This window comes from Netta rufina, assembly GCF_964035555.1.
Source record: "Netta rufina genome assembly, chromosome: 1".
NCBI classification, from domain to species: Eukaryota; Metazoa; Chordata; class Aves; order Anseriformes; family Anatidae; genus Netta; species Netta rufina.
This window is the reverse complement of record NC_140123.1, coordinates 56210619-56238563: the sequence shown is the minus strand read 5'-3', so window position 1 is coordinate 56238563 and position 27945 is coordinate 56210619. Positions and strand designations below refer to the sequence as shown.

The 27945-nt window shown below is 39.0% G+C and overlaps 1 protein-coding gene across 1 annotated transcript in view; it reads right to left on the bottom strand.

Annotated features, from left to right (window-relative positions):
- Positions 1-27945, bottom strand: part of PCCA (propionyl-CoA carboxylase subunit alpha) — a 282975-nt gene that overhangs the window by 61022 nt on the left and 194008 nt on the right. Inside the window, exon 20 of the mRNA XM_084306585.1 lies at positions 11556-11654. Within this exon, the coding sequence (XP_084162711.1) occupies positions 11556-11654 (99 nt within the window). The remainder of the gene's footprint in view (positions 1-11555; positions 11655-27945) is intronic.

Below are 27945 nucleotides of genomic sequence, written 5' to 3'. Positions count from 1 at the left end.
AAAAAATTAAAGGATTTAATTTCTTTTTTTCCTGGAATGCCCTCCACCCTCGTTAGAGTTCTGTCACTTATTGTGCTACTCTTTTGTCCACTTTCAAGGGTCATTAGAGACCTTTTCATGTCCTAATAAAAATTCCATTTTTTGGCTAATCTCCCCATCACACATAAAAACACAAATTAAAAAACAATACGAAGCAAAGCAAAAATGAAATGAAAAAAAAAAAAAAATAGAGCCATTTTGTCATTCTCTTTAAAGGCTTTCAAAGTAAAGCCAGATATCTTGACAGCTTGACTTATTTTTCACAGCTAAGAATCAAAAAGTATTTCCTCACACAAACTGTCTTAATTTACAGATAAACAAGCTAGCAAGCCAATTTAGCAACCTGTGGACTAGATATATAAAATCATATATATATATATATATAAAATCAAGAAGGCACCTACTGAAACTACGGTCACAAGACAAGACAAAGGTATAAACAGCCTTTTTCCTGGTCTGACACCGCTTAAGTGCACTGATACTACAGTATAGTGAATCCTCACTGCTGTTTACTATGTCCAAAAGAGACACACTACATTCAGTCATCAGTAGCATCAAGAGTCAGTGTAAGAACTAAAATCTATCTCTTGAAATAACAGAGGCTATAGGGAAAAAAAATGGGGAAGGAGAGGAAAACAGTCAACAAATACAGAGGAGGAAACAAAATTTTCCTTCTGGGTATCTTTTAAAAAACAAAACATAAGAAAGAAAGGTAGAGAAATTCTCCAAGTCACAAAACATATGTTACACCAAGACCAAAAAGAGAACTGCCAGGCTTTTGAGAAACACATTACAAAAGAAGTCAGCACATTATCATAATTAATGTTTCAAATTACAGTTGTAAATAAATTTCAGCTGTTAGATGTGATTAGATTTTTTGAAGCATATTGAAAGGAGTTATTTCTGTTCCACTGGTGGGCTTGTGTTTCTGGGATTTGTAAATGTAATTGATGTTTTCAAGAAAATGAAAGGACACGGTTAACAATTATTCTTTTATTTTCCACCTCTTTAGAAAAAGGACCAGTCTCCAGTTACTCTTGTTAAGTTAGATATTTACATATTCTATACCTCATAATAGACGGTTTCATATTGCATGTGATAGCAGGAAAGTAATCAAATAGAGGTAACAAAAGAGAATAGCTAATTATATGCATTGCCATTGTTTTCCTAATAAATTGCAAATTATTTACTAAGAGGTTTACAGCAAAAAGCACGGGAAGTCTACCACTTGAACAAAGACAAAACAACACTGTATGTTCACCTGCAAATACAGTAAAATTACATCGTTCGTATCAATTACATGATCTCAGACATAACTGATACTCTTCTCGTTCATTCAACTGCTAGCGCTTCAGGCTACCTTAATTAGCATAATACAAGTTAAAAGTATAAAGCTTTTTCCTTATGAGAAAGTAACACGCTAAATCTACTCTGAAAAAAAAAATCACAATGTCAGAAAATCCGTTTATACTCTCAAAGCTGCCAAATGGGTGTGAGTTTTACATAAATATTATATGTATTTTTACACACAGGTTAGAGTATGTTATACTGTATATGCTATGTATATACGAACAAAACGCTTGTGTCTGCATGTAAAAATAGACAAGTGTACACAATCATACAAAATGTGTTCGATTTTCCTCCTCTACCTTAAGTGTATGCTATACCACAGCCATTTCACAAACAATCACTTTAATCTGTAAATCCCAGAAAATTACCAGAGGTTAGTGTGATATGACTTCAAATTCTTCTGCTTTGCCATAGAAAATTATTTCCACTTAGCTGAGTATCAATGATCTATTCATTGTAAGATGCAGTAGGGTTACAATCAGCTTTGCATTAAGCCTGCAGTGGATGAGCACTTTCAGATAAAAGTGATAATAACCTTTACATGAAGGAGGATAAAGCAGCTCAGCCAAATATAAAATATATATTATTGAAAGAGGCTCTGAACTGACATGGACATTATTAAACAATGACAAGATCTCGGAGAGTTTTTCACAAATCTTCTGGTACCTTGGGCTCTCCAAGCTGCTTGATGGGAGCAGCTGCACAGAAGAAATGGTATCAAAACAAAGAAACTGAAACAGAGCAAAAGCAATTTTTTGCTTTGCTTACAAATTAAAAAAAAAAAAAAACAATGTGCCAAGTCAAAATGAAATAATGTCAAGGCAAAGGAGATAATGTATTAAAGTTTCCCAAACACATTTATCTTCAACTACCATATATACTACCTTTATTTGTTGAAAGTAAAGTTGGAGACCATTTGGTACAGAAAACCTACAGATTGTCACTTGGCCAACCTTTTCCGTATTTTTTTTCAAGCGGTGGCATGACTACATTACCAGTGAGACAACATGTACCAGACTACACAACACAAATAAAAAAAAACCTTCAAACCTAGAAAACCTGCTGATAAGTATCTTAAATAATTCCAGAAGACTGTAGATAAAATTTTGAGTGAAACACTGTGCGTTTTCCCAGCATGGTTCTGTTTTTCAAGATGCAGAAGTTCTTGCAGCCCCTATTGTTTCACCTCAACTACTTACTACCATCAATTCTGAATGTCTTATGTCATGAATTTTAAGTAGAGAATGCTATGCACATTTTCACCACTACTTGTAAATTCTTGAACATTCAGGCTAGCAAATTATAGGCCAGAATCATCCCCAGACAGGTTCAATTAAAAAATAAATAAATAAAAAATACTGCCACAATAGGGAAGTCAGGGAAAAAAAAAAAAAAAAAAAGAAAAAAAAAAAGGTATTTTACCTTTTAAAGTTATAGCAGATTCAGCTGCTAGTAACTCATATATGAGATTTTATGTACATGAAGGTGTGTGGACATGTGAAATGCTCCACCATTCAACCATGTCAATCCCACCTTTGGAGTCCCACAGCAGGGACAGAGAGGGGGAGAAAGCTGCAGAAGTAAGCGTGAAAGCATGAAGCCATCATTTTCTTGAAAATGTGAAGACTGGTTTGGTTTTCTCTCTCTCTGCTTTTCCATCTTCCCCTAGAACCTTTGCAGAAGCAGAACACTCCTGTACTCCCCTTTTCACAACGTAAAACCCCAGTCCACAGACTATAGCAAGGCAAGTTCCACAAAGTTTAGGAAGGGCAAAACCTCATCCCAGAAATAACATAGCAGCAGCAGTCTTCTAGCATGGAAGACCCATAAGAAGGTCACACATGGACACTGGACCACATGTCTACAGGCAGTGACCAAACTTTCTTGTCCATTGAAGACTGCATCGCAGCCTTGCAAGCCTTTCCAGTGAAGGGATCACTCCACTTTTGTCACAATTTAATGTTCTCCACTGGTGGTGCCATCATTGCCTCACCTTACTGCATTAAGCTACAGATGAAAACATGGCTAGATGCTGCGTGCTGCTCTACCCCTAGCCATTACCAGTTTCAGATCACTCTCTAAAGTAAATGAAGCTTCAGTTAGCTGCTCTTCCTCAGGGCATGTCCACATTTTCCAGCTTCTTACCAGGACAGCAGTCACCCTGTAGGGGAATGCAGTGATCAAGTCCTGCTGAGTATGAAGCATTTTGACATGCGAAAGATCTCAAAGATTGGCTTAAACAGTACTATGACTAAGTATTCTCTCTCTTTAAAAGGAATCCTTCCAGTACGTTAAGACATTGGCCTCCCCCAGCACCTGCTGCAAGCTACCTGAATCCTTTTCCAAGGACTAAACAGAATCCACTCCCAAAAAGTACAAATACAAATGTCAAACACTGTTTGAATGGCTTAGAAGGCATCAATCCACACAGAGGAACTGCACCTGCACTTTTATAAGCGTCTGAGGCTATATTATGATTATATATTACTATATTACAAACTTTAAAAGAAGAACTACCCTCTTAACGCCTGAAATTTAATTGCAGTAGGTCGCTTAGGAACTTCCCTGCTCTCATAAACAGAAAAATGGAAACACAGATACTTTCCAAAACTTCTTTAGATGATATCCAATGTTAATGTTACTTGTTACACCTTTTTACCATGCTTTTGACATTGAAAAGTTTAATATTAATGCCACTGCAGTATTGCTGTCACATATATCTAGAGCACCTTTCAACAACGTCCATGTGCTCCCTTAACCCTTTGACAAAGGTGTTGTTAAAAAGTAGTGGATAATAGGCTTAAAAAAAAAAAAAAAAAAAAGCCACCACCAAAATCCACACACAGGAAAGACTGTTTGTTTGGTGTTGCTAAAGAATGAATCTAAAAGACACTTGCCCCAGGTCAACATTTCCTCCAGCTATGTAGGTTCAAGTACTGTGACGAGCTTGGGTCTCCCAGTGAACTTTGAAATTTCTTCTGTTATTAGATTAAATCATAAAACAAGTGAAACTTTTAGAGGTGTTATCCTCCTTTTGACATGCTGTGATATGTTCTGCTCTCACAGGCAGACACTGTGCAGGTAATCGCTGCCCTGTGATCCTAGATTTTATAATGTTTGTCATAACTTCGAGACCCTTTGCAGGATCTATAGTCCTTTCTTGCTCTTCCATGTCCCTCTTCCCCTTTGTTCTCTGAATGTATTACCACGTTCAAGAGAACAACTCATTGCCTTTCAACGTTTAGGTATAAAATTATGATGTCTGTCAACAGCTGAATACAATGCTTTGGTCTTTGGACACACAAACAACACTTACAGCTATTCATCCTGAATGTTGCCTGTCATTAAAATGTAAAGCTCCTTTGGAAAAAAAGGTATGCCATAAGACACTGCGACAACTAACGCTATTTGATTAACCCCTTGAGTAGCACAGGATATTGCTAATCTCATTAGATTAAAGAAAGGGAGAAGTATGTTGTTCGTAGATACAGCTTCATTGCAGGAGAACTCCCTCTGACAAGTGGACAATTAATTCCAGAGGGATTGATCAGGCATAGAAGTTGATCGCTCATTTCCTTCCTGAATGAAAAGAAAATCATATTCATGAAAGAACTGGATAGGATGGTGCTATGTGCTTTTTGCTCCAGCTTCTCAATTAAAAACAAACAAACAAACAAACAAACAAACAACAGAAGGCAGGAATAATCTGTAATCTTATTATCTTTTATTTCCTTGAATTTTCCTCCTCCCTTTACACATTCTCCATTCAAACCATGGACAAGCACTAAGTCAGCCCCAAGTTAAATTGACTTCACACAAATTGTAGACCACTCATGAGAGCTGGGTATTTGCTATTCAAAGTGGGTATTAATACAAGTACTCTGGTATGACAGTAATGGGTATCTGATCTTTTAAAATGCTTCATGACTCACAAACTGGCCACATTGCTGTCATGTATGCTATATATATGTAGGTTCAGGGCTCATTTTAAAATGTAGTAACTTTAATAGTTTGGGAAACACTAGTGTTAATCAAGCCACAGTAGCGATATTTGCTTTAATATGCATTATTGGCAATTACAGCAAGAAGCACCAAACCAGCAAGCTTTTATACATCTTCTCTCTCCCTACAGCTCCTGGAAGTAAAGGGTGAAATGGTACAACTACCAACTTCCTTGCACGGAATCTTTCACAAACCCAGCAAGATGAATTAACTAATAATTATCTAAAGCAGATCACTCAGGTCTTTCCAAGTACACCTTGGAGATGTGCACTGAATGATCACACATGCTGATGAAGTTTCAGAATTCCTTCTAACTATTCCTTCTCTTTGCTTCTGTGTCTGCTCCTTTGGGAAGGACCCACTTCCACCACTGCCCACGAGGTTCCTGTCCTCTCTTCAGCTGCTGACATCCAGAAGTGATATTTTGGTTTTTTAATAGATGATTCGATAGCTCTATGTTTACATCAGCTCTATGTTTAGGTTTGGTCAAAATAGCCAAAGGAAACATTCATAATTAGTAACGAGAATGAACAACACATCAAGCAAACACCATCAAGTTACGGTAGAAGTCTAAGTTTTGCCCATGCTTTTAATACAGAGCACAGTTCTGGCCCCCACAGCTCAGAAATGATACAAGAGAAATGGAAAATATTCAAAGAGTAACATCGTTGTAAAGACAAGCTTCTCTACAAGGAGCAACCCTACAGCACTGAAGAGAGGCAATTGCGGGAGGATACGAGCAGCATGGACAGTGTGTAGGGATCAGCGGTTTATGGTCTCTCCTAATACAGGGTCTAGGAGGAATTCAAACGAAGCTAAAGCACACTGTCATAGCAATTATTAGGTAATGATAAGGCTGTAATAAAAAACTTGCCAAAATGTATCACTCTCCTAGTGCAACTGCAGGGAAAGACATAAAAACAATAATGGAGCCCTGATAGACAGATACTAATACCTCTAGAGAAAAATAAAAGCCTGAAACACAGTGAGATATTCTACGCTGTATGCCACAGGCTTTTGTATTTGTCTTTTACCTGGGATATTTGAGAGCTTGTTTGTACTTATCTCAAATGCCAGCAGAGTGTCAAGAGAGGCAATAATTCAGTTTCTGTGCATCAAATCCACTGACTCTTTTTGGAGTTTCAGGGCTGACCTGTTTTCTCAGATGTGGGAGGCTGGACGAGCAAACATGAAAAAGATGGGCAGCCTGTGTTTCTGTACTGGTAAACGAAAGTGGGACATGCACGAATGGCTGGTCCCCAAGCCAAATGGCAACAGCTGTCCCAGTCCCACTACTTAGGTCTATATTACATGGCATGATTTTATATCAGATTTGTCTAGGTCAGCCATTATTGGATGAGCTGAAGCAAAGCCAGGCAATGATCTAACAAATGCTCAATACATGCCATCAGGAATCCAGTGCTGGGGCTCACACTTGGGCTTTTCTTTACCCATGGCAGGGGGGTTGGAGTTAGATGATCTTTAAGGTCCATTCCAACCCAAACCATTCCATGATCCTACCTGACAGTATAGCTTAGAAAGCCTGTGGCTTTGCAAAGGCTCCAAGTCGCTGCCTCTGTTTGCAAATCATCCTGTGTTCCTCTTCTAGAGACAACCTAGCAAAAATAATTCCCAGTTCATGGCTAAAAGGCAATGGCAGTGTGTGCAGTAATTGCACGGGGCTAAAGAATGGACTGTCAAAGTCTTCACATACACTGTTCACTAAAGCTTTCCAAAATCACTTTCAGTGTTTAAGAAAATGAGTCTGCTGAAGTAATGATACTTCAGACCAGAAACATATATATCATTATCGCAGATTATATCTGAGATCTCTAAACAGTACAAAAAATTATAAAGATATATTTTTTAAAAAATTACACGTGTTTGAAAAGTCTCCACTGGGTTGAAGGAAATGAATACTTGGGCACAGGCTTTGTTCTCCTGTCAGACATTTCCCAGAATGTCAGACATTTCCCAGGAACAAAGGCTTCATAACCTACAGCATTTTCATTTTTTCTATTATAAACCAAAATAATAATCAAAAGAAACATTGTGTCAGAGAAGCACTTAAATTTGTCAAATCCTAGGATGTAGAATATTCTCCTCCTGCTGCAATTGTTGATGCAATAAATAAATTAAATGAAAAAATAATAAGCAGTGCCAACACTGAATGCGACATAATACTGTAAGTAGAGAAAACTCCACTGATAAAGCTTCATCTATATCATTCATGAAAACACTTGATGCCTGAGACTGATGATTTCAGCTTTAGAGGATCATGTTCTTGCTTAGTAACTCCATTACTCTTGTAATTACACCTTGCTGTGACTGATAAAGACCTTTTTAGAGCAGGGTTTCAGATGCCCAGCAGAGTCACAGAACAGCTGGAAGGGACCTCTGGAAATCAGGTAATCACCTCCTCTTTTCAAAGTAAGGCTAATATCACAGTAATATCGAGCTGCTCAGGGCCTTGTCCAGTTGAGTTCCATTTCCTGAATTTCAGTTCAGCAGAGACCAGACTTTGAAAAAACAGAAAATACAAAGAGAAGACATCACCACTGACATCATAAAGCTGCCTTGTTGAAGCTGCCAAGAGCCACCAAGAGTTTTCCACATCCCAGGCCTGGGCTCCCTTTAAAGGGTGGAAGGCTTCATTAGGACATGCTGGCAGAGCAGTGAAGCCAGTGTGAGATGATGATATCAGTGGAGTGGCAGGGTGCGTATGGTACAATGAAGAAGGACAAGTGTTAGCGTGAGATGGTGACAAAATTTATTTTGGCAGAGAATCCTCTTGCTAGAGGGAACTGTCTGCAGGTAGATGGTATATAAGGATGGGCTGAGTGTTTGATGATGGGGTCAATGAAAATAGAGTAGTAAACTGAATTCTCTCCAAAGGTACTATAAAACAGCACCAAGGAGCGGTAAAATTTAGATGCGTGGCGCTGTCATAGAGAAGGCTCTGAATTTGAAGGGTAGTGATGGTTTTTGAGAACTTGACCTAACACAAGTAGCACCAAAGTAAACAGGGTTTGAGGACCTCCTACTGCATTCTTTCCTGGGCAACCTCATCCTTCTGAGCAGGGTCACAGCAGTAGGTGCCGACTTGCAACCTGATTGTAGCGTGCTGTCAAATAGAGGACTTGCAGCAACATTAAAGTCCATCTCCTGACTTCTTGGATTCATTTCATCTGGAGGTCCCCTTAGAGTCTGGTTCACGTGAGGGAATAAAAGTTGTTCAGCTCTAAGGAAAAAGCAGCTTATTCACTTTTCTCCTTCTACCCTCCCCACTCCCCCCCACCCAGGGAGAGAGCGCAGGTCATAGATGATGTCTCCTACAGGCACAGGGCTCACTGAAACCCATCTTACTTTTACAAGGGAGCGGAGGTAGAGGGATAAAATAATCCTCACTGTCCCAATATATGCCTGTCTTCTTACCTCCATGCCATTGTTCCTTTCCAGGATATCATTTTGAACCACCATTCTCCTTTTCTGTTTCTACCTGAATTCTTACAGTTCTTTTCAACAGCTCAATGTCTTCTTTTCCACTTTCTCTTCACAGAAATAATTAGGTTCCTTATTTGTTTATTTTTATTTTAATATGATATTTTTTATTTGTATTTTATATGATATTCAAATTATGTTTTATATAAAAAATATTTTTTATATATGTATTTTAAATTACATATTAACCAATGCCTTTAAATCTGAATCCTCATGTACTCCTATGGTAACCACATGCCTCTAGATACTTCCCTCATTTTCAGCAAAAGTAGATTCCAGATTCTCAATATTTCAATGTAATGGTCCAGAGCCACTAACATCTTTGGAAAAATGAACGGGAATCTTACACTTCATAATGCGTTTAATTCAGTCTCCCCAAATGAATGGTAGGTTCTTGTCAAAAGTGGAGAGAATTATGAGAAACTGGGATCAGCTGAGGAATTACTAAAAGCAAAAACAACAAAAAACAGTGACGGAATCTGCATACTTCAAGAAATACTATGGGGTCTGTCCCCCACATTCTTTCTTGAATAGTATATCTGAGAAATTTCTTGCTCAAATGATGCTGTGTTTTCACTACTTCATCACCTTCTATAGCATCCTACGGTTTCACAGGAATCCAAATCAGTATAATCCAAATCAGTTTTCAAGACCTTCCTGCAGGAAAATGAAAATGAACCCAGGGTTTTGGTCCCTCTATCATCTGAGGACCTGGCCAGGCACTCCACAGTGCCCATCTGTGTACAACAGATGGGCTTCCTTGCAAAGGAAACAAAAGCACAAGGGAGGGGGCTGCCGCACATCCTAGGTGTGCCCTGATATGCCCTAGACTGGCTGCGACCAGGGTACATACCTCTCCTAAGGCTCTCAGATGTATTGCCAGGTTTCCTAATCTAGAAATAGTCTCAGAAAACTTGCATTTTAAGCTCATAGATCTTCTTAAAATTAACTGCAGCAGAGTTAGTGCTCTGCTTTGCTCTAATACACATTGAGCCTTTATCGGAGAGGCAAAATACAGGAGCATTCTTAATTACTTATTTTTAAATGTGTGACAGATATGCAACAATTTGAATGTCTAGACTATAATTTACATAAATACATTTTAAACCAAAACATTTTAAAATTATTTATTTCCTGCTTCTATGCTTAAGTGCTTTGCTGGATTGGGGCCAGACTGCAGGATCGAGCCGAAGGTGCATAAATCAATCCTTCAAAGAAATATAATGTTCATAAAGACTGTATTTGGTTGAGCAAATTTAGAAGAATGAAACCAACTATGAAGAGAAATTAGATTGGCTGAAAATTAATAAAGCACAGCTGGAATTATTCGATTCATCCATATTTGTTGCTTAAATGGCTCTAGGGCTAAGTCTTGCTGAAAGAAGATACTTCAAGACTCAGGGGTCAATTGCTTTTGGAGACAAATTGACCTACAGGAATACACTTGTCTAATTTGGTTCTTGCAGTGGGGCAAGTCTAGAGAAATATATAACCAAAAAACCAATTTAGATTCCAGTGAACAGATATCAGAGGTCAAGCTTAAGGTTCCCATAATTTTACATACATATACTAAAAGATTAATAACTTTTCAAGCTAGTGAGTTTCTTCACTAAAAGCAAAGGCTTACAGATAACATCTGAGAAACAAACAACATATGTGCTTATTTCACATTCTCTTGGATAAATACCACACAGCCAGTTCACTGCTTATTGTTGTGGCCAGTCCTGCAGAAATTCATATAATTTGGCCGTACTCAGGGTGTGCAAGTAATATTATTGCTGGCTCAGCTCCTAGAAGAAAGCATGTTCACATCTCACAGTCATTATCTCAAAACAAATTCTATGTGCCAGTTCAAGTATTAGACTTCTAGTTAACTGGTCTCAACTATTATTATACTCAGGGATACAACCTGACATAGTTATTATGTAGCTTGAAATGGGGCCTTCTGAATATGGGTATCCATTCTAAATATGGTTTTCTCCTGAAGAGATTTTGTATGTTCAAACATCGGTATCATTCAAAATCAGGAATGTACTTTATAAAACAGCAGCAAAGTGGACCCGTATTAAAATACAAAAATATACTGTAGAATACAAAGTTATTTTAGATATAAACAAGCCCTGAGACTGGCAGTGGCCTTCCAAGAAATCTACAAAATAACCTGGAAGTTTTCTTAAATCATGGAACTAATAATATTTCATAAAAGCATATCAAAAAAGCATATTGCATGGGAGATATATTGTTCTGTGACTTTCAATCTGCGAAGGCCCACGAGTGGAAAAAACCACATGATCCAAACAGGAGGAAGAGAATAATTTTATTGCCAGACTCCACCTTTTTGTAAACAGTAATCCATTGTTTATTTCTTGAGTGATAAAGAAACCGTATCTTCTCACAACCAATAAGTAAAGAGATTCTAAGAACTGGGGTAAATTTCTAAAATAAGCATCTTAAATGAAAGACGTCAAACTCTAGGTGAGTAATTGTACAACAAGCTCATCCACTGAAGGTCTGAACACATGAAGTTCAAAGACTATGTTATTCACACAGTATAACGTAATTTTTATGCTATGGAAAGCTTAGATCCCACGTAGCAGTACTATTTCTGCATTTAAAGGCTTCTGGTTGGCTCAGCTCTACAAATAAAGCATTGGTGAATTTACCTGTATAGTCCTCTGCGTGCCATCAATGGTGACAGACAACAAGGGTGAAGCCAGGTTCCACTCGCTGGTCACGTTTAGTTTCATCCCATCAACTTCCACCTGTTGTGACACCAAACAAGGCTGTTACTATGAAGACAGACAGAAAACTGATCTCAAGTTCATTACTGCATACAAAGCAGCGACCATTTTAAAACAGATGGCTCCCAAACAACCTGTCATGTTTACTGCTTCTGCCATAAAAGACAGGGTCCAACAACAGAGTCTTCTAGCTATCTCTGGGGAGAGGTGAAGGACCTGTGAACAGCTGCCTCTGACTAGCAAGGTTTCAAGTGATTTCCAGCAAGTAACAAACAGCCATCCAACTTTTAAACCTATCTGGACATGCTACATTTACTGCAATTAGACAAGTAATGCATATAAATTCCAGTGACACCTTGCAACCCACACAACAGGGCTTGCATATAATATTCTCTCCAAGGACCAAGGAAGAACTTTTCCTAGGCTTCTAATGAAGGGTTTTGCATTGTTATCTTAATTAATATGAGGCAGTAATTAATTCTTTGGTATTTTACCTCAAAGTTCAGAAAAACTTTGCAAATTCTGTCATGTTTTCTCTCGATATGCATCTGATCAGAGGAACACAATTTCTGGCTTCAATGCCAATATGGTTATCCAGATAGAAATTTCAAAAAAAAAGCACCAAAATCAACCCAGTCTTTACACAAGGCTATTTTGTGCGAAAATTCATGAGTTCTGAAGGAAGCATGGGCACACTTGTGTATCACAGAGAAGGTGTAATGACACTCTGTCATTCTTCCACTGTATAATATACACATCACTCATTCAATGTTACAAAAGTCTCAGAGGAAAAGCTGGATTGTGAAAAAATGCCACACACAGAATAACATAATTACCATTTAATATCTGTGGTGTGTTTTGAATACTCATCCTGCAAAGAAAGGTTGATAAATAAGATTTCATTTGGAAGTTACACTATAAACACAAGAAAAAAATATGGTTGGCTCATTTCCCTCCTCTACCAAAATCTCCAAAATATTTTCAATCAGTAAATTGCAGACGATATTGATAATGACACAAATATTGCATACGTTCTCAGCACAAGGAAATCACTGCATCTGGAATAAAAGCTGAGCCCATATTTTGTGAAGTAAAACTCAGAAAATCTGCTCCTTTAGATCTCATACTAATCATTATTTCATCTTATAATGAGAACAGGCAACTGTAATCTCAGTGTGACTTAAAAGAAATCCATAGCAGACAAGTGCAGAGGAGCAATGTGTAATTTGATAATTTTTTTCAGTTAAGGAAAAAACCTCTGGCTTAAAAACCCTCTAATTTTATAGACTTTAGTTTAGAACACAAAATCTGTCTTTTAGTGATGCAATCTACTCAATTTCCAGAGGCTTTAGTTAAAAATAAAGTTACATGCATAGAACATGAAGAAAAACAAGTCATTTATAACGGTTCAGCAACAGGCCTGATTAGCTGGCATGCTTCAGGTACTTTACGCTGCTCCAGTGATGCAAAACAGCCATAAACCTGGCTTGAGTTAAACCAGAGCTGCAGCTGGTTTGCATTGCCAGAGCATGGAAAAGCAGCTGGAATATACCAGTGCATCCAGCCCACTGGGTCCAGCAAACCCGAATCAGCAAATACTGCCTTTATTGAGAACAACAGAAACATCTGAAAAAGGCTGGAGAAAAGCAAATCTGGTGCTCTGCCTCAATTCTCTTTGACTAGCAATTGTAATTATTTTAAAAAGCTCCTTTTTACAGTGATAGCAACAGATACAGACTGGTATATAACCTGGGCCTGAAAACATCATTTGCCATATTTCTCCAGGGGAGGAAGAGGGATGCTAGAAAAGCACACTAGACTCTTGGCCACCAAAAAACTTCAGTTGCACACCAGTCTTTTTGCACTGCAAAATTTACACATGGCCTCATAGAAAAGCTACAGCTGATGCCTACAATCCTACTGAAGGGTGTTCCAGTGGCGAGCTATAACTCAGCACCTGCACCAAACTCAAATTAATCATTAGCTCTTTTGCTGCTGTACAGAAGAATAGAAGAAAAGTAAACCAAGTGTGTCACAGCGGTAAATGACTTGCTTAAAATCCCTCACAAGGGTCTGTACAAGTCCAGCCACCATTGATTACAGATTAAATTAGTATCAAAAAATCACTGGTGGAAACCACCCTGAAAGAAAAGATATTACCAGTTAAAGCCCACAGCAGGCCTAAACAAACTGTGGCATTCTAGGAAAACTACAGTTGCTTATGTGGAATAGAAAAACCCGCAGACAGCATATTGCCTCTGCTGTATTTTTTCCATTCAAGAAAGAATAAAAGGACAGGGGGAAAAAAAGTGTTATTTGAATTAATGCACGTCCCAGTAAACTGCAGCAGTATTCTCACAGAACTGAGCTACATGCTCTTAAACAGATGCTTTCACCTTTTGGGGCTCACCATGGTACTGGGGAAGATGATGTGAAGTCAAGAGGATCACAGGAAAGTTGGCTCCAATGGGTAGGGTGACAGAGCCAGGAGTTCACACCATCAGAGAAAATGAAAAAAGACTGAGGATAAGAGATTGGCCACTTAGCATGTGTTATTTTCAAAACAGAAGGGGAGGGGAAAGAATAATAATAAAAAAAGAGGGTTGGAATCAAACAAATACTTAATAGAGCAAATACACCTTCCTTCTGCATCTCGGCAGCCAACAGCTAAGCAAAGATCGTTCATGAAGGCAGGGGAATAGGTAAGACACTCAAAGAACTTGTCAGACATTTGCATTTGCCTTCCTTTCTCCTCTAGCAACAGATATGACAACGGAAACTAACAAATAGCATGATACTACCTGCAGCTCTTTGTTTTAGTCCTTGAGCAGTTGTTGGGGGACAGAATGACACAACTAATGAAGAGTTACATTGACTGTTTCCTTTTTATTTTCTTTCTGTGCTCACAACACAGCCAGCAAGGAATCATCACTCAATGGATATTAAGACTTGTACTCTACAGAGGAAATATCCTCCACAGAAATCAAACCACTTATGCAGTGGGCTGCGCGCTGCTTTACATCACAACTATATGACTGGGATTTACCCTCAATTACTCAGTTCCAGGTGTGTGTATATCTGCATATGCATTTCATCTCTGTGTGGGGGAATTATTCTATGGTAATTGTGGTTGTCTGAGCCATTCCTAATACTGCATCAATGTGGCATGGTGGTGGTCATAGACTTCATTTTTTTAATACGATTTTTTGTCCCTCTGTAAGGGCATAGAAGATAAAAGTAGCCACAGTCCTCCCCTACAATTATTTCCAATTCAAAAGCTATTGTAAATGAGGCCTCAGAAAGAAGAATGACAAGTCCAAGACACGATGCTAGAAAAAGGTCAACAGCTTACTCTACTGTCACAACTCGCAGACTCTCACTGGCATGCACCTGAACTACACAAGCAGCAGCCCCTTCACCTCTTGTGGACTGAGTTCCTGATGTTCAGCATGATAGGTACCAGCTAACCAATAGTGCAAAGAGCTGCAAAGCATAATCTGCATTTAGTTTCCTTTAGAGAACATCATTTGGCATTCTATATGCATGTCAGGCAATTAAAGGAGGCAGCACAAGCCTGAGTGTTATAGCCCTGTTAATTTACTAATGCAGAGTCTCGGATACATCTGGCACATGTCACTTCTTTTCTCCTGGAAATGAAGGTGGTTTTCCAGGAGACTGGAGGGCAGCTCGAGCAGTTGTTTCCTGCCTGATGCTTCAAAGCATTATGCCTGCACATCTTCATGCCTAACTTAAATCTGCCGACCTGATTGCATGGTCCTAACTTTGCCTCCCAGTACCACGTTTAATTCAACTTCACTTCACAGAATCACAGAACTGTAGGGGTTGGAAGGGACCTCAAGAGATCATCGGGTCCAACCCCCCTGCTGCCAAAGCAGGTTCCCTAGAGCAGGTTGCCCAGGTAGATGTCCAGACAGGCCTTGAATGCTTGATGCTTCTTGGCCTAGAGAATCCTGTCTGGTTATGCCTGCTGAGTGTATTGGGTTTACGTGGCAAGGTTTTTGTAGTGGAGGGGCAGAGCACAGCAGCTGCCCCATGTCAGATCAGAGACACCTCCAGGCAGCTCCAAAAGGGACCCACTGCTGTCCAGAGCTGAGACAGTGAGCAACACTTGTTGAGCCTCTGGGAGAGCAGATTTAAGGAAGGGGAAGAACTGCTGCACAACAGCAACTGGGAGAGCAAAGAGTGAGAATCAGCCCTGCAGATCCCAAGGTCAGTGCTGCAGGAGGTGCTCCAGGCATGCAGCAGCAGTTCCCCTGCGGGCTGTGGAGAGGCCCCTGGTGGAGCACGCTGTCCCCCTGCAGCCCATGGGTCCCACACGGAGCAGATCTCCACGCTGCAGCTCCCCCATGGGTGGAGGAGCCCCCAGTGGAGCAGGTGGATGTAGCCTGGAGGAAGCTGCAGCCCATGGAAAACTCATTTGTCCTTCTATATGTGCTTTTTCTCCCATTCTTTGGACTGTATTTACTAATGACCTGGTCTGATTGCCCATAAAGCATTTGAATTTTTTCAGGTTCTTTCAGCATCGTCCTGGGATATGCTAACAGAAGCAGAGGCCTGTTAATAGAAGGAAGTGATTGTCTTGCTCTGCTCAAAATTCTTCAGATCACATCTAAATACCGCATCCATAAAAAAGACATTGACTGCTAAATCACACAAGGTTCCCATTAGTCCATTCCTTTGGCCTGTCTAGGTCCCACTGGGTGGCAGCACTGACTCTCTTGAGCACTTCCCCCAGTTTTGTGTCATCTCTAACCTCTGTGACCACGCACTCACATTGCCTTCTCCAGGTTCTTGATAAAACTGTTGTACAGGACTGATCCCAAGACAGATGCTGGCAGTGTTCTACTTTTTACTGATTTCTGAGAGTAGCGTATAACCCATTAACTACCACCTACGGTGCCTGACCACTCAACTGGCTTTTCACCCACCTGATTGTGTGAGATGGTGTCAAAAGACTTGCAATAGTCAAGGTAAATGACATTTGCTGCTCTCCCCTGGTCCACAAATCCAGTCAATTTATCATAAGAGGCAGTCAGGTTGATTAGCTCTTGGTAAATTCCTGCTTACTATTCCCTATCACGTTCTTATTTATGTGCCCAGAAACGTGCTCCAAGAGAACTCACTTTATGATCTTCCCAGAGACTGAAGTGAGGCTGACCAAGATGTACTTCCCTGGGTTTTGCTTTTGGCCTTTTCTGCAGACTGGTGCAACATTTGCTATCACATCAGTCAGCTCTCTCAGGACCCTTGGATGCAGTCTGTCTGGTCATGGGTCGAACCCTCTCAATCCCTGACTTGATTCGCATCTGCCACTGGCTGTTCTCCTCCTCCCTGAACCCCTTCAATAATCATAGAGGCCAAGGACACCTTGCTGATGAAGAACAAAGCCAAGAAGTCAACAAGTATCTCAGGCTTACCTCTGCTGTTACTAAATCTTTTGCCACACTCAGCAAAGGGCTCGCATTTCCCCTATTCAGCTTTTCATTAGTAATGAAGAGGCAGAAGCTCTTCTGGTTGCTCCTGACATTTTTTCTAGCGTCAAGGTAAACTGACTTTCCTAACACCATCCCTACATGCCCGGTCAATTTTTATAAATGCCTCCTTTGCATCTTGTCTCTGGTTCCACCTCTCAAATGCCTTCTCTTTGCTGTGATTTCCATTCTTAGCCACCAATATGGTCTCCTGATAACATCTGCTTATTTTCCTGACTACTCTTGCACCAGGAGGATGCTGTCCTTAAAGACCTGACAGCTTTTCTGAGCTGTTTTGCTTTATAGATCTGCCTCCCACAGAACCCTACCTGCCTGCCAAATAAAGACTAAACTAAGCCTGAAGTCCTGGGTCTGCACTTTACTAATTCAGGATCCTGGAGGATTGCCACTATTTATTTCACGGCTCCCACAGCCAAGACTGCCATTGGTTATCATACCTCCATCCGGTTCTTTCTTGACAGTAAATTTCAGATCCAGCTGTATTTTAGCACAAGTCCAACCAGCACCCATATCAACCTGTTATCTCACACACCCCTGAGAAACCTTCCGCCTTGAATCCTACCATATTGCCCCTCCAAAAGATGTTAGGGAAGATAAAGTCCCCTATGAGAACCAGGGTCTGTAATACAGAGATTTCCTCCAATTGTTTAAAGAAGTTTTATTCTACTTCCTCATCCAGATCAGGTAGACCATAACACACTCCCATCATGCTATTAAAAAAAAAAAAAAAAAAAAAAAAAAAGCAATTAATCAAGTCAATAGCCTTCAACTGCCCAAGTGATTTCTTAGTCTGGATACTTGGCTTTCAGTTTCTCTGTAGGCACCAAATGATTTGCCCTCCCAAAGCCCATGGCAAATTTATGAACATGGATTGTCTTCTCCACACTTTGGTGAAGGATCTTTCTGTCCCCAAACAAGCACAGTCATATCCCTGCTTCTAAAACTCTACTTACCTGAACTCAACTCTGCCTTAAAAAACACCATAATTTTACATGCACAGGTCACACAGTCTTTCAGTGAAGTCCACACTGGCAGCATTTTCATGACTGGCCTCATGTCACTGAAAAATAACCAGTGATGAAAATGCTATAAAAAGGAATGCTTCTACCTTTTGTTTCCATAGATAACTATTTTTTACACTTCCTTCTGAGAATGCCACATGAAGAAACTTGGTAGATGGATGCTTCCCTTAGCTCACTAAGTTGTCTTAAAAGTTTTCAGTATCACAAGAAGCAGCAGTTAAAAACCCAAAAGATTATCTGCCAAAAAAGTGCATGAAAGAGCAAATAGGACACAGAGACCCCATGGCAAACAGTGCAGTGTATCGACAAACTGAAAAATGTTATAAAGAGAGAGTTGCTATGAGTCTGGAAATAATGGCTTTCAAATAAAATCTGAATTCACTGATGTTTGTATACCAGGAGTATCTTTGATTCAAATTAACTAGCTGTTTTAGCTTGAATTTCAGCTTGTAGTTGTTGACAAAATACATTCACATCAGATTAACAGGGACTGACCTTTTTTTCTCCTTTTCTTCAAGTGACTGTAAGGTTAGCTTTTTGGACTTTTGAAGTGGTTGTCCAGATGCTTTCAAAAGGAAGTTAAAATATGTGAGTTTCAACCTCATTAAAAAGGCCTTCTTTTTTTTAAACAAACTTTTCTTTTGTTCATATCGGCACTTACTTTTAAAAAAGACCCCAAGAGAGAGTTCCAGTCTATAGATCACTTTTCCTGAAGAAAGCTCTGTTAACTATTTATAGATCATGTCCTTTTGTACCAAACTAGATCAAGCAATTTATTCAGTGCATGACTGCAGGAGAGAAATTCATTTGCTCTAAGTGTCATCAAGGCAGCCTTTTACCTGCTATGAACAAGACCAGAAAGCTGAATTGCTGGGCTTTTATTTCAAATGCACATTTTGACATTGTGTGGGGTGCCATCATTTCTTTCAAATTTTCAAAGTATTAGCATGTTCATAGAATGGGCAGTCCATAATCCCGGGAATAGGAAATAGTCCATAACCACTAGAATAAAGCAAACGCATGTGCACGCATTCAAATTATCTCCCTTTGCTTTAAAGTAGCACATATAGATGCAAATTGCCAGTAGCTGCTTTAGTATGTCTCACTTCATAAGTGAGCGTGCCAGCCCAGAGACTGAGGAGGAGCACGCAACAGGTAGCAGTTCCTCAGCTTAACAACAACAGAAGCAAAACAAAACAAAATGAGAGAGAGGTGATGGCCTTCATCACCTCTAATCAGCAAGAGTTTTCTCCTACCATTCACTAGGGAAGTTATCCTCTGTAAAACCGAGTAGAGAGGCTGTACAAAGTAATAACACTCTACTGTGGGCAAATGGTTTGCTTCACCGCCTCCGTTTTGTTTGTGGAGACATTACTAAGATGAAGGTTCCTATTTGTAACCACCCCAAGCCTGCTAAAGCTAAGAAAAAAATACGAAGTGGAAAAGCAGTTAAAAATATAGCAAGAAAAGAAATGATGTGAGGAGAAAAGATGTTAGGAAATCATTGAAGTTTGATGGCAACAGCTTCAGGTACACAAAGCACAGCTGGTTAGGGGAATACTTGCATTTGTTATCATAGGACCAATGCAGAAGAGAAGGACCATGACTAGCTTTACTTTTCCAGTTGCTCTACCACGACAAACTCCCTGGTTCTGCCTAGCCAACTACGCTCCAGCATGGAGACATTACTCCAAGATGGCTGGGAAAGGGTGTAGGTGGTTGAAAGAGTACTGCTACTTTCCTGTGCGTGTAGGGCACTTTCAAATTTGCACTGCAATCAGCTTCCCTTGGCTGACAGGATAAAGTGTTGGGGTTATTCTCTTTTTTTTTTTTTTTTTTTTTTAAATCTTGAATGGGTCTAGCGTAGAGACCAATATCAGAATATGGGTTATTAGGAACATTATGCTAGTAGTGAAAAACACATTGGTAAAATAAATACTGATAAGGTAGATGTTGCTGTTTTAGGAGCTTTTGACTCATGATTTCTTCCTACATACTGAAACCACTAAGCAAGACTGACTCCTAAATGACTTTCAGCTACATTTTCCGTTCTTTCACTTCAGAGGCACACAGGTATCCTGCTTGACAATGTAAATTCCAGAAAAGGGGAGAACGATGTTATCATACCATAACATCACTATGAAACATGACAGACTAAAACTCATCCCATCATATCAAAGAACACATTTTGGAATAGTTCTTTTTTAAAGCATTCATCATATATGTAGTTAGCCAAAGTTAATTAATACAAATTAATACAAAAGCTTAAAGCATATTATTTTTTTAAAATAGAGAGACCATATCACAGGAAGATCTGTGGATCTAAAACAGAGTCAAGAGTTCATGAATTCCTACCCTGACTGCCAACGTGCTGCAGATTATTCATACATAACTGTCAAGTCTCTAATTCTTGTTTTCTTAACTGGGAAAGAGGGGATGAGAATTAATATTGGCTGTTGAGAAATTCCCAGTACCACTATCCAGACATCTCTTCAGAAAGATATCATCACAGAATATGAGTTAGGAAGATTATTTAAAAATGGAATAAAATTAAAGGAGACTGACAGACCGGCACACACACACACAATTTATATATATGTATAACTTCTTAATTTCTACTGGTCTCCTTTCTAAACTGAGAAATAGGTATTAGGTAGACATCCATGCCTAATCTAAACGAAGCAGACTACAGCAATCCAAAGAGCATTTGAAATCAGAAGGACCGTGTCCATCAGCCAAACAGGATTGTATTATTTCACTCATGATAAACAACTTGATATAGTGATCCAACAAAATCAGTAGGCTCCAAAATAATTAATGAGAAAGAAAAGCATTGCTTTATTATGTCTGGAAGTTGTATTGCACCTAGGCCTAGTTAAAAGGGCGGATGACCACAGTAGATAGTTTGCCACTGATTTCAGTTACTTTTCCCATTGAACTACCATAGCCAGGCTATCTTCTTTTCAAATTAATAAACAGAATAAGCAACAGTAGAAAGTGTCTTTGAATTGATATTGCATAATGACAAGAAGAAAGTACAATGGGCAACTGGGTATGGATTTCATCCAGCAGTTTCAACCTGCTGCTCTCAGCTGTCACAACAGGATATAGGTCAGCAGTAGTCCTTAGGATATCCCCAGCTCAAGATTATTCAACACTTAAACTAAATGCTTTACACGCAAAATATCTGCTGGTACGTATCTTCCCCAAACTGCCCCTCAATGCATCAGGACAATAAGCGCATTATGGAATAAAATTGTTTCTAAAGCCAAACTTATTTTTATATCACCTGTGATCCAATGTATGCCCCTTAATCAAACAGCCAAAGGGAACACCTCTGTATGCTGTATTAATCCACTGGATTAAGGAAATGGTATGTTAACAGATAGACTAGTTATACGGATTCTTGTTTATAACAAAAAAAAAAGTGGTTGTATGAAACCTCTTCTTACTTACAGCCTGAAGATAAAAAAGAAACAGTTTTATTTCCAAAACTAAGCCTTGCAGAAGAGAAGGCTACATGCAATTAAAAAAAAAAAAAAAAAAAATGAAAACCTACTTCCATTACTTGGTTTGTTTCCAAGTCTAACAACTTCAAAATCAAAGCTAGGGTTTTAACTGATGACATTCACAAAGCTGGTCAGAAGTAATACCATCAACAGATGCTTAGCAAATCTCTTCCACCAATTCCTGCTCCCTAAATACGCACTGGATTTCTCTCTCGATTATGTTTGGCCATTACCAAGACAGCAGGACTCATTTTTATCAAACGAACCAGTCATCTTGCAGAGAAAGGAAAGAACTGTAAGGAACTATCAGAAGTAATAGTTGGCATAATATCTCTTTGGAAGGCCCTCCCCTAGTTTTTTTTTTTAGTTTTTTTTTTTATAATAAGCCCAGAAAAGGAAATAAGAAAGTTGTGGTTCCAGAGGTGTCAGCAATAAACAGAAAAGGGAAGAACAGAAGCCAGTGCACAAGGGATAAGGGAGAAAAGCTGAAGCAGCAGGGAGAAGATATCAGAAGAGTTATAAGCCAATTACACATAAGAGGAAATACTAAGAAGTTTTGAAGCATTTCCATAAGCAGAGCAAATCATGCAGCAATGTAAAAAAGATGTAAACATCTAATGCTATTTACCTTACCAGTTAATGGGATTGCATTGTTTATGTTAACAAACTGTAACCATGAATTCACTCAAAAGGCAGAAAAGTACTGTGGTGAATAGACACCTCTTCAAATTCTCTATTTCCTCACTGTTTCAGCTACTCACATTTAAATGGATGGTAGTGGTTTGCTACTGACTTTCACCAGATTCACTGTGCTAATAGAATAGTTAAATATTTTCCTCCAAAATGCCAGGTACACTAAATTCCAGTTCTAGTTTACATTTTGGGTTGAACTATCCTAATTACATTTTTAGCACATAAAAGTTGATATGGAAACTGTTCCACAAGTTGTTTGGAACACTCAGTTTTCCTATCTACGTAAATGTAGGGGAAAAAGTAAAGTGCACACCCTGAAATAATTTGGCATTAGAGACATATTACTGACATCCTTTAGCATTAAACAAAGATAATTTCCTCAAGAGAGAAACCTCATGAAATGATTACGATACTGTAACTACAAAATTTCAGTCAGTACCTGCTAAACAACCTCTTTGTTTTAATCACCTCTGAATATTCAGACTTCTGGCAAATCAAAAATACCTATCCTTATAACAGTCGTCAACAAGGATTGAATGTGTTTTGCACTGTTGTAAACAACACACACAATCATCACTCCTTGAGTCACATATTTACTCCAACAATGAGTAATTTTGGAGATATCAATTCAGAATAAATGCACAGAGTACAAAATAATGTGATCTTTGTCTCAGTCAAAGAACAGGGCATCCTGACGTCACTGTTTACTTGCCTTTGCCTTTTTATATATCATGAGAAATACAGACTTCTTTTTTGAAGGTTTTGTCACAGAAGACATATTTTTAAGAATCATACCATGGGGCTTTCAATAAATACATTTTAGGCAGGAACTCTGTTATTATTTCTTGTATATAAGTAATCACTGTCCTAATTTGTCTATGATATTTTTCTAAAACGTTAAAGGACAAAACATAATGTAACAGCTATCAATTAATATTCTCCAATGTAGCCACAAAACATCAGTGAAATTCCGAAGATGGGAAAATGTGGGAAGTTTAACTGTGGATCATAATACTTCAAAGCCCTAGCAGTCCCCAGAGATGCTAACATTTTCCTGCTTTTCCCTAGCACTTAAAACAAAGGTCCTATTCCTGACCCCGATAAACCTGGCCAGGCTCCATCTAACATGCATTGAAAAACCACGCTACATGGCAGGGACCCTCATACACTCACTGCATAAGGATTCTGCTATCCCAGTCACTTAAAACAGCTCCAACACCAGAGTGCAGAGATGCTCCAGCCAGGGATCAAAGAATGGGAAAATCTCCAAGAGAAGTTTCTCTCTTCCCTTAAAAGACAGGAGAGAAGAGCTCAATGCAAGGACTGCAGTGAACTCATTCTGCTCCCATTTTCATAGTAAATTCTCTGCCAGGGGCATCCCTGCTCTCAAAGCAATAAGCCAGATACTACAAAGAGAAAACATACATACGGTGCACAAACAATTGGAGTTTACCTCCAGTGATGTGCTACAGGGGAACACCAGTCCATCATTTTAATTTCTTAAAAAGTGTGAAATTCACTCTCTCTTACTAAGAAACAAGACTGATTTTTGACATTGTTACAGAAAGAAGTAATTGGAAGCCTCACAGAGCCTGGAAGGTGCAAGACAAAAGATCACATTAAAGATTTTGCTCTGAACAAACCTGTATTCAGAAAATACAAGAAAATAACTGCACAAACAAGGTTTTTTTTGTTTGTTTGTTTGTTTGTTTTTTTAAGAAACAAGGCTTCCAGCAGTCTGCACCTAAAATCCGAAGAATCAACACAGCTCATGTGGGAAATTTAGGAAATTCAGTAAGGAAACCAAAATTGTAAGTCTACCCCAATATTTTTGAAGAGTTCAAGAGAGATTCTAGGCAAATATATCAACAGGAAATGTAATACAGTACTAGCACAAAATAATGGAAAATGGAAAATTAAGAGGTAGAAAGAAAGTGTTTAAAAAGCTGAAGACTTTCAAAAAATCCCCAAAGCAGGTGAATTAAAGTTAAAACACTAGCAAACAAAAATGAGTTTGGGATTCAAGAAAAAGCCAAAACAGCTAGCATAATCCCAGGTCAAAAAAGCAAGGGACAATGTCTCAAATCAGGGAAATAACAGTCTAAATGAGGGCCCTACCTCAAAAGACATATTAACAAAGCTAAATTCATGCATTAAAAATCAACCAGAAGTGGAAGAGAGAGAGGACTATAAAAAAATGTTCAATTGTGTATACATAATTCAAGGCCTCATTATTCAAAAGAAGGTGACAAATGAGGACAGTACAGAAAGAGCAACAAGGACGGAAGGGAGGCTTGAGTATACTGTTATACAAAATAGCAAAAAGCTGAAAGGGTCAGCACTCAAATGATTAGCAACAGCCCTACCTAATACCACTCCACCCCAGATGCTTCCCATCTAAAACGACCTCCTTGACACCACCGTGTCCAACGCTTTGACTTTCAGACAGACTTTGGCAAACAGAGGACGGGCAGGAATAATTACACCTTTTGGAGATTGTCATTGTTGTTGTCATGGCTCTTGATTGGTATGAGCAATAGGAGAGAATTAAGGAGAAAAATTAGGATTTGTCAAGAGGAATCTCCTAACCCAATGAACAAGAAACTTCCCTTGTGAACCAACGCCTCCTCCACCTCACTGGTCAGGGCTTCCTGTATAAGCTGTGGAATAAATACTCAAGAAAGAAGGAGGCACTGTCCCTTCAGATTTTCCTCAACTATCTTTCCCAAGCACAAGGATACAGATGTTTTCCAGGATGGCTGCTCTTCTATGAGGGACTGGGATGACTCTAAGAGCTGAGAAACAGGATTTGGGCTCCCCTTTACCCTCTGCACAAGGCGGAATGCAGCAAAGGGCTGCCAGGAAACAATACCCCAGTCCTAATTCTTCCCAAACAGCTCCTCATAAGGCTGGCACGCAGCTACATTATGTACATTGTTGGAAGACAGGCTTTCCTTAACCCTAAGATGTTATTAACAGCATATAATGTGATTTAAAATAGATATAATTTCCCCCTAACAATACTTTCTGTTCATCCTGTGCGTATAGGAACTTTTGTAGCCAGTTCCAGAACTTACTATTGCATGTTATAAGCTTCTCCAAGTAATGAGTTGAAGCTCCTGTAAGTAAGCTAGTTAACCTAGTGCTGCATGTACAAGGGTCAGCAGACATGAATGGAAGATTAAGCTGACTTCAAATATTTAAAATAAAATTGTTATCTGGAGCTAAACGCTGTTGAATGATGCTAGCATGGCATTTTAACTTGCAAAAGAATCCAATAAGCTTTTGTGAATGCCATTGTTAGAACAGTGCATGATACTGCAAGAGCTATTAGGAAGCTACTTCGTGGAAATGAATGATAGCACAAATCACAGAGAAGCCTTAGTTTTCATACGTCCATTAAATACATGCCATTTTCAACTTGCTACTACTTGCACCTCCCGTAACAATTATTCTCAATTTCTTTTCATCTGTCCCATAAAAAATGATTGCTTCTGCTTTACTTAATCCTCCACTTACATCAACCCTATTGTTCGCTTCCTTCCCTTTCATCTTCTCCACATTAATTCCCCACATCGCTTTTGATCTAGCTTTTTGTTTCCTTTTTCCCCCTACAGATTCTTCCTGATGAAGAATTTACAGCCGTAATGTTCATCTGACGTGCATGGTGATATTTTATCGATTTGCTACTCTGTCTATTAGTTTTGTATAATGAATAGCATTATACAAAACACAAGATGGGTTGCCTATGCCTATATATGGGAACTTAAAAATCAATTTAACTGACCTTAAAAATGCTCCATTTTGTTGGTAAATATTCATATTTAATTATAACTGGAGTAGCATATGCAAGGAGCAGCCAGAGAAAACAAACATTTCCTCCTCACAGTCCAAAGAATTCCTCTTTGCCATAGTGGCAAGCCAAATTAATAGAATAATTGCAATTTTCACTGCTGTTAAATAAGGAATAGAAAACCTCTCCAGGAGCTATTCTGTGTTGCTGTAATAGATGCTCACAGAAACATACTAACGTTTGTCGTTATTCATGCTCCTGCAGAAAGGATGGTCTTTTAGAACTGGAAAGACAGCAAGAAGTAGAGCAGCTGGTTTTAGCTGATATAAACTATCAATTGTGTTTTAAATACATGCTATATTTAGTTTTTAAGGGAAAAAAAAAAAAAAAAGGTATTTAGTTTAGGCTGTTCTTAAAACTTAATGCTGAACCCCAGTACAGAAGCCTCTCATTAGATGATTTTACTTATCATGCTATACTTTCCTTACCATAACACCATATAACCTAAGATAAACTTTGTACTTACTCAGTTGTGTCAAAACCAGTCACTGGATAAAATCTCTGACCAGTCCCAGGGGTAGAAACTAGAGCCAAGGCCTAGTTCGTCCAGCCTCATAGCAGATCTGCAACTATGTCCCTCCTTAACCCTCTGGTCCTCTATACATCAGTAGAGCTTCAGCTGCAGAAATGCTTTAATCACCTCCCACCACACAACACAGGCAGAAGAGTAGCAGCTGTATCTTTTGCTGAACTCAAGGCTAGCAGCATTTGTCAGTCTAGGGGTGGCACTGCCAATGTGGGCTCTTCAATGGGCACAAGTGCAGAAACTCATGGTTCACCAGGTAGGAAAATGAGGCCAAATGCTTCAGCCTAGGCAAGGTAGTGGGAACTGTAGGTATGCACAAGTACCAATATTCTACACAGTTTTACTGGGGGAAAAAATAATTAAAAAAAAGGTCCCAAAGCGTGTCAGACACCTTAAAGGTTAATCCTAGGTTCTGATGATGGCACTCTGGAAATTAAAGATCAATATACTACTTGCATACAATACTATCTTCTACCACGGACCCAGGCTGATTCTTTGGTTTGCATGGTGAACAATTCGTGGTATTTATTGTTATACAGTCATGTAAGTTTATGGAAAAAAATGGATAAGTTTAGAGAACTAAGTTCAATGTCCTCACTCTTTGCTCACCCCTGACTTCTGGCTGGGGACAGCCAAATGCTCTTTCATTAAGGAAAACTGGAAACTACTTCACTAGGAAGAAGAATCCAAAATCCAGGTTTTATTTCTCTTCTTTTTTCTTTTACCTGCTAGGGTTATTTTCACAGAAACAGTGCCTTTGCACTTAGCCATATTCTTCACCTGTTGAGGTGCCTAATCTGAAATTGTTAAGAATGGAGGAAGCGGCAACAGAAACAAAAAATTCTGCTAGCATCTGTAATAATTAGTCACTGAAGAGAGTGACTGACCTGAAACATGGTATTTTTGTTCCTACAAAGAATATTATTTTCAGATTTTTTTTTCCTTGAAGAGTATGTCAAACACTATTATGTATTACTAACACAAGCAAGTGATCTGGACACTAGACAAGTGTAAAACAAAGAGATGGTCCCTCTCCTCCATGAATTAAGCTTTTTCCACAACATGAGCATGAATGCTTAATGTCTGTACAAGAAAATGACTTGGCATGAATAACATTTGGTGTGATAAACACTGGCCACAGTACAGCTGTTGCCTAACCTCTAAGCCAGAAGCACTGTAACAGAAAACCTTTTGGG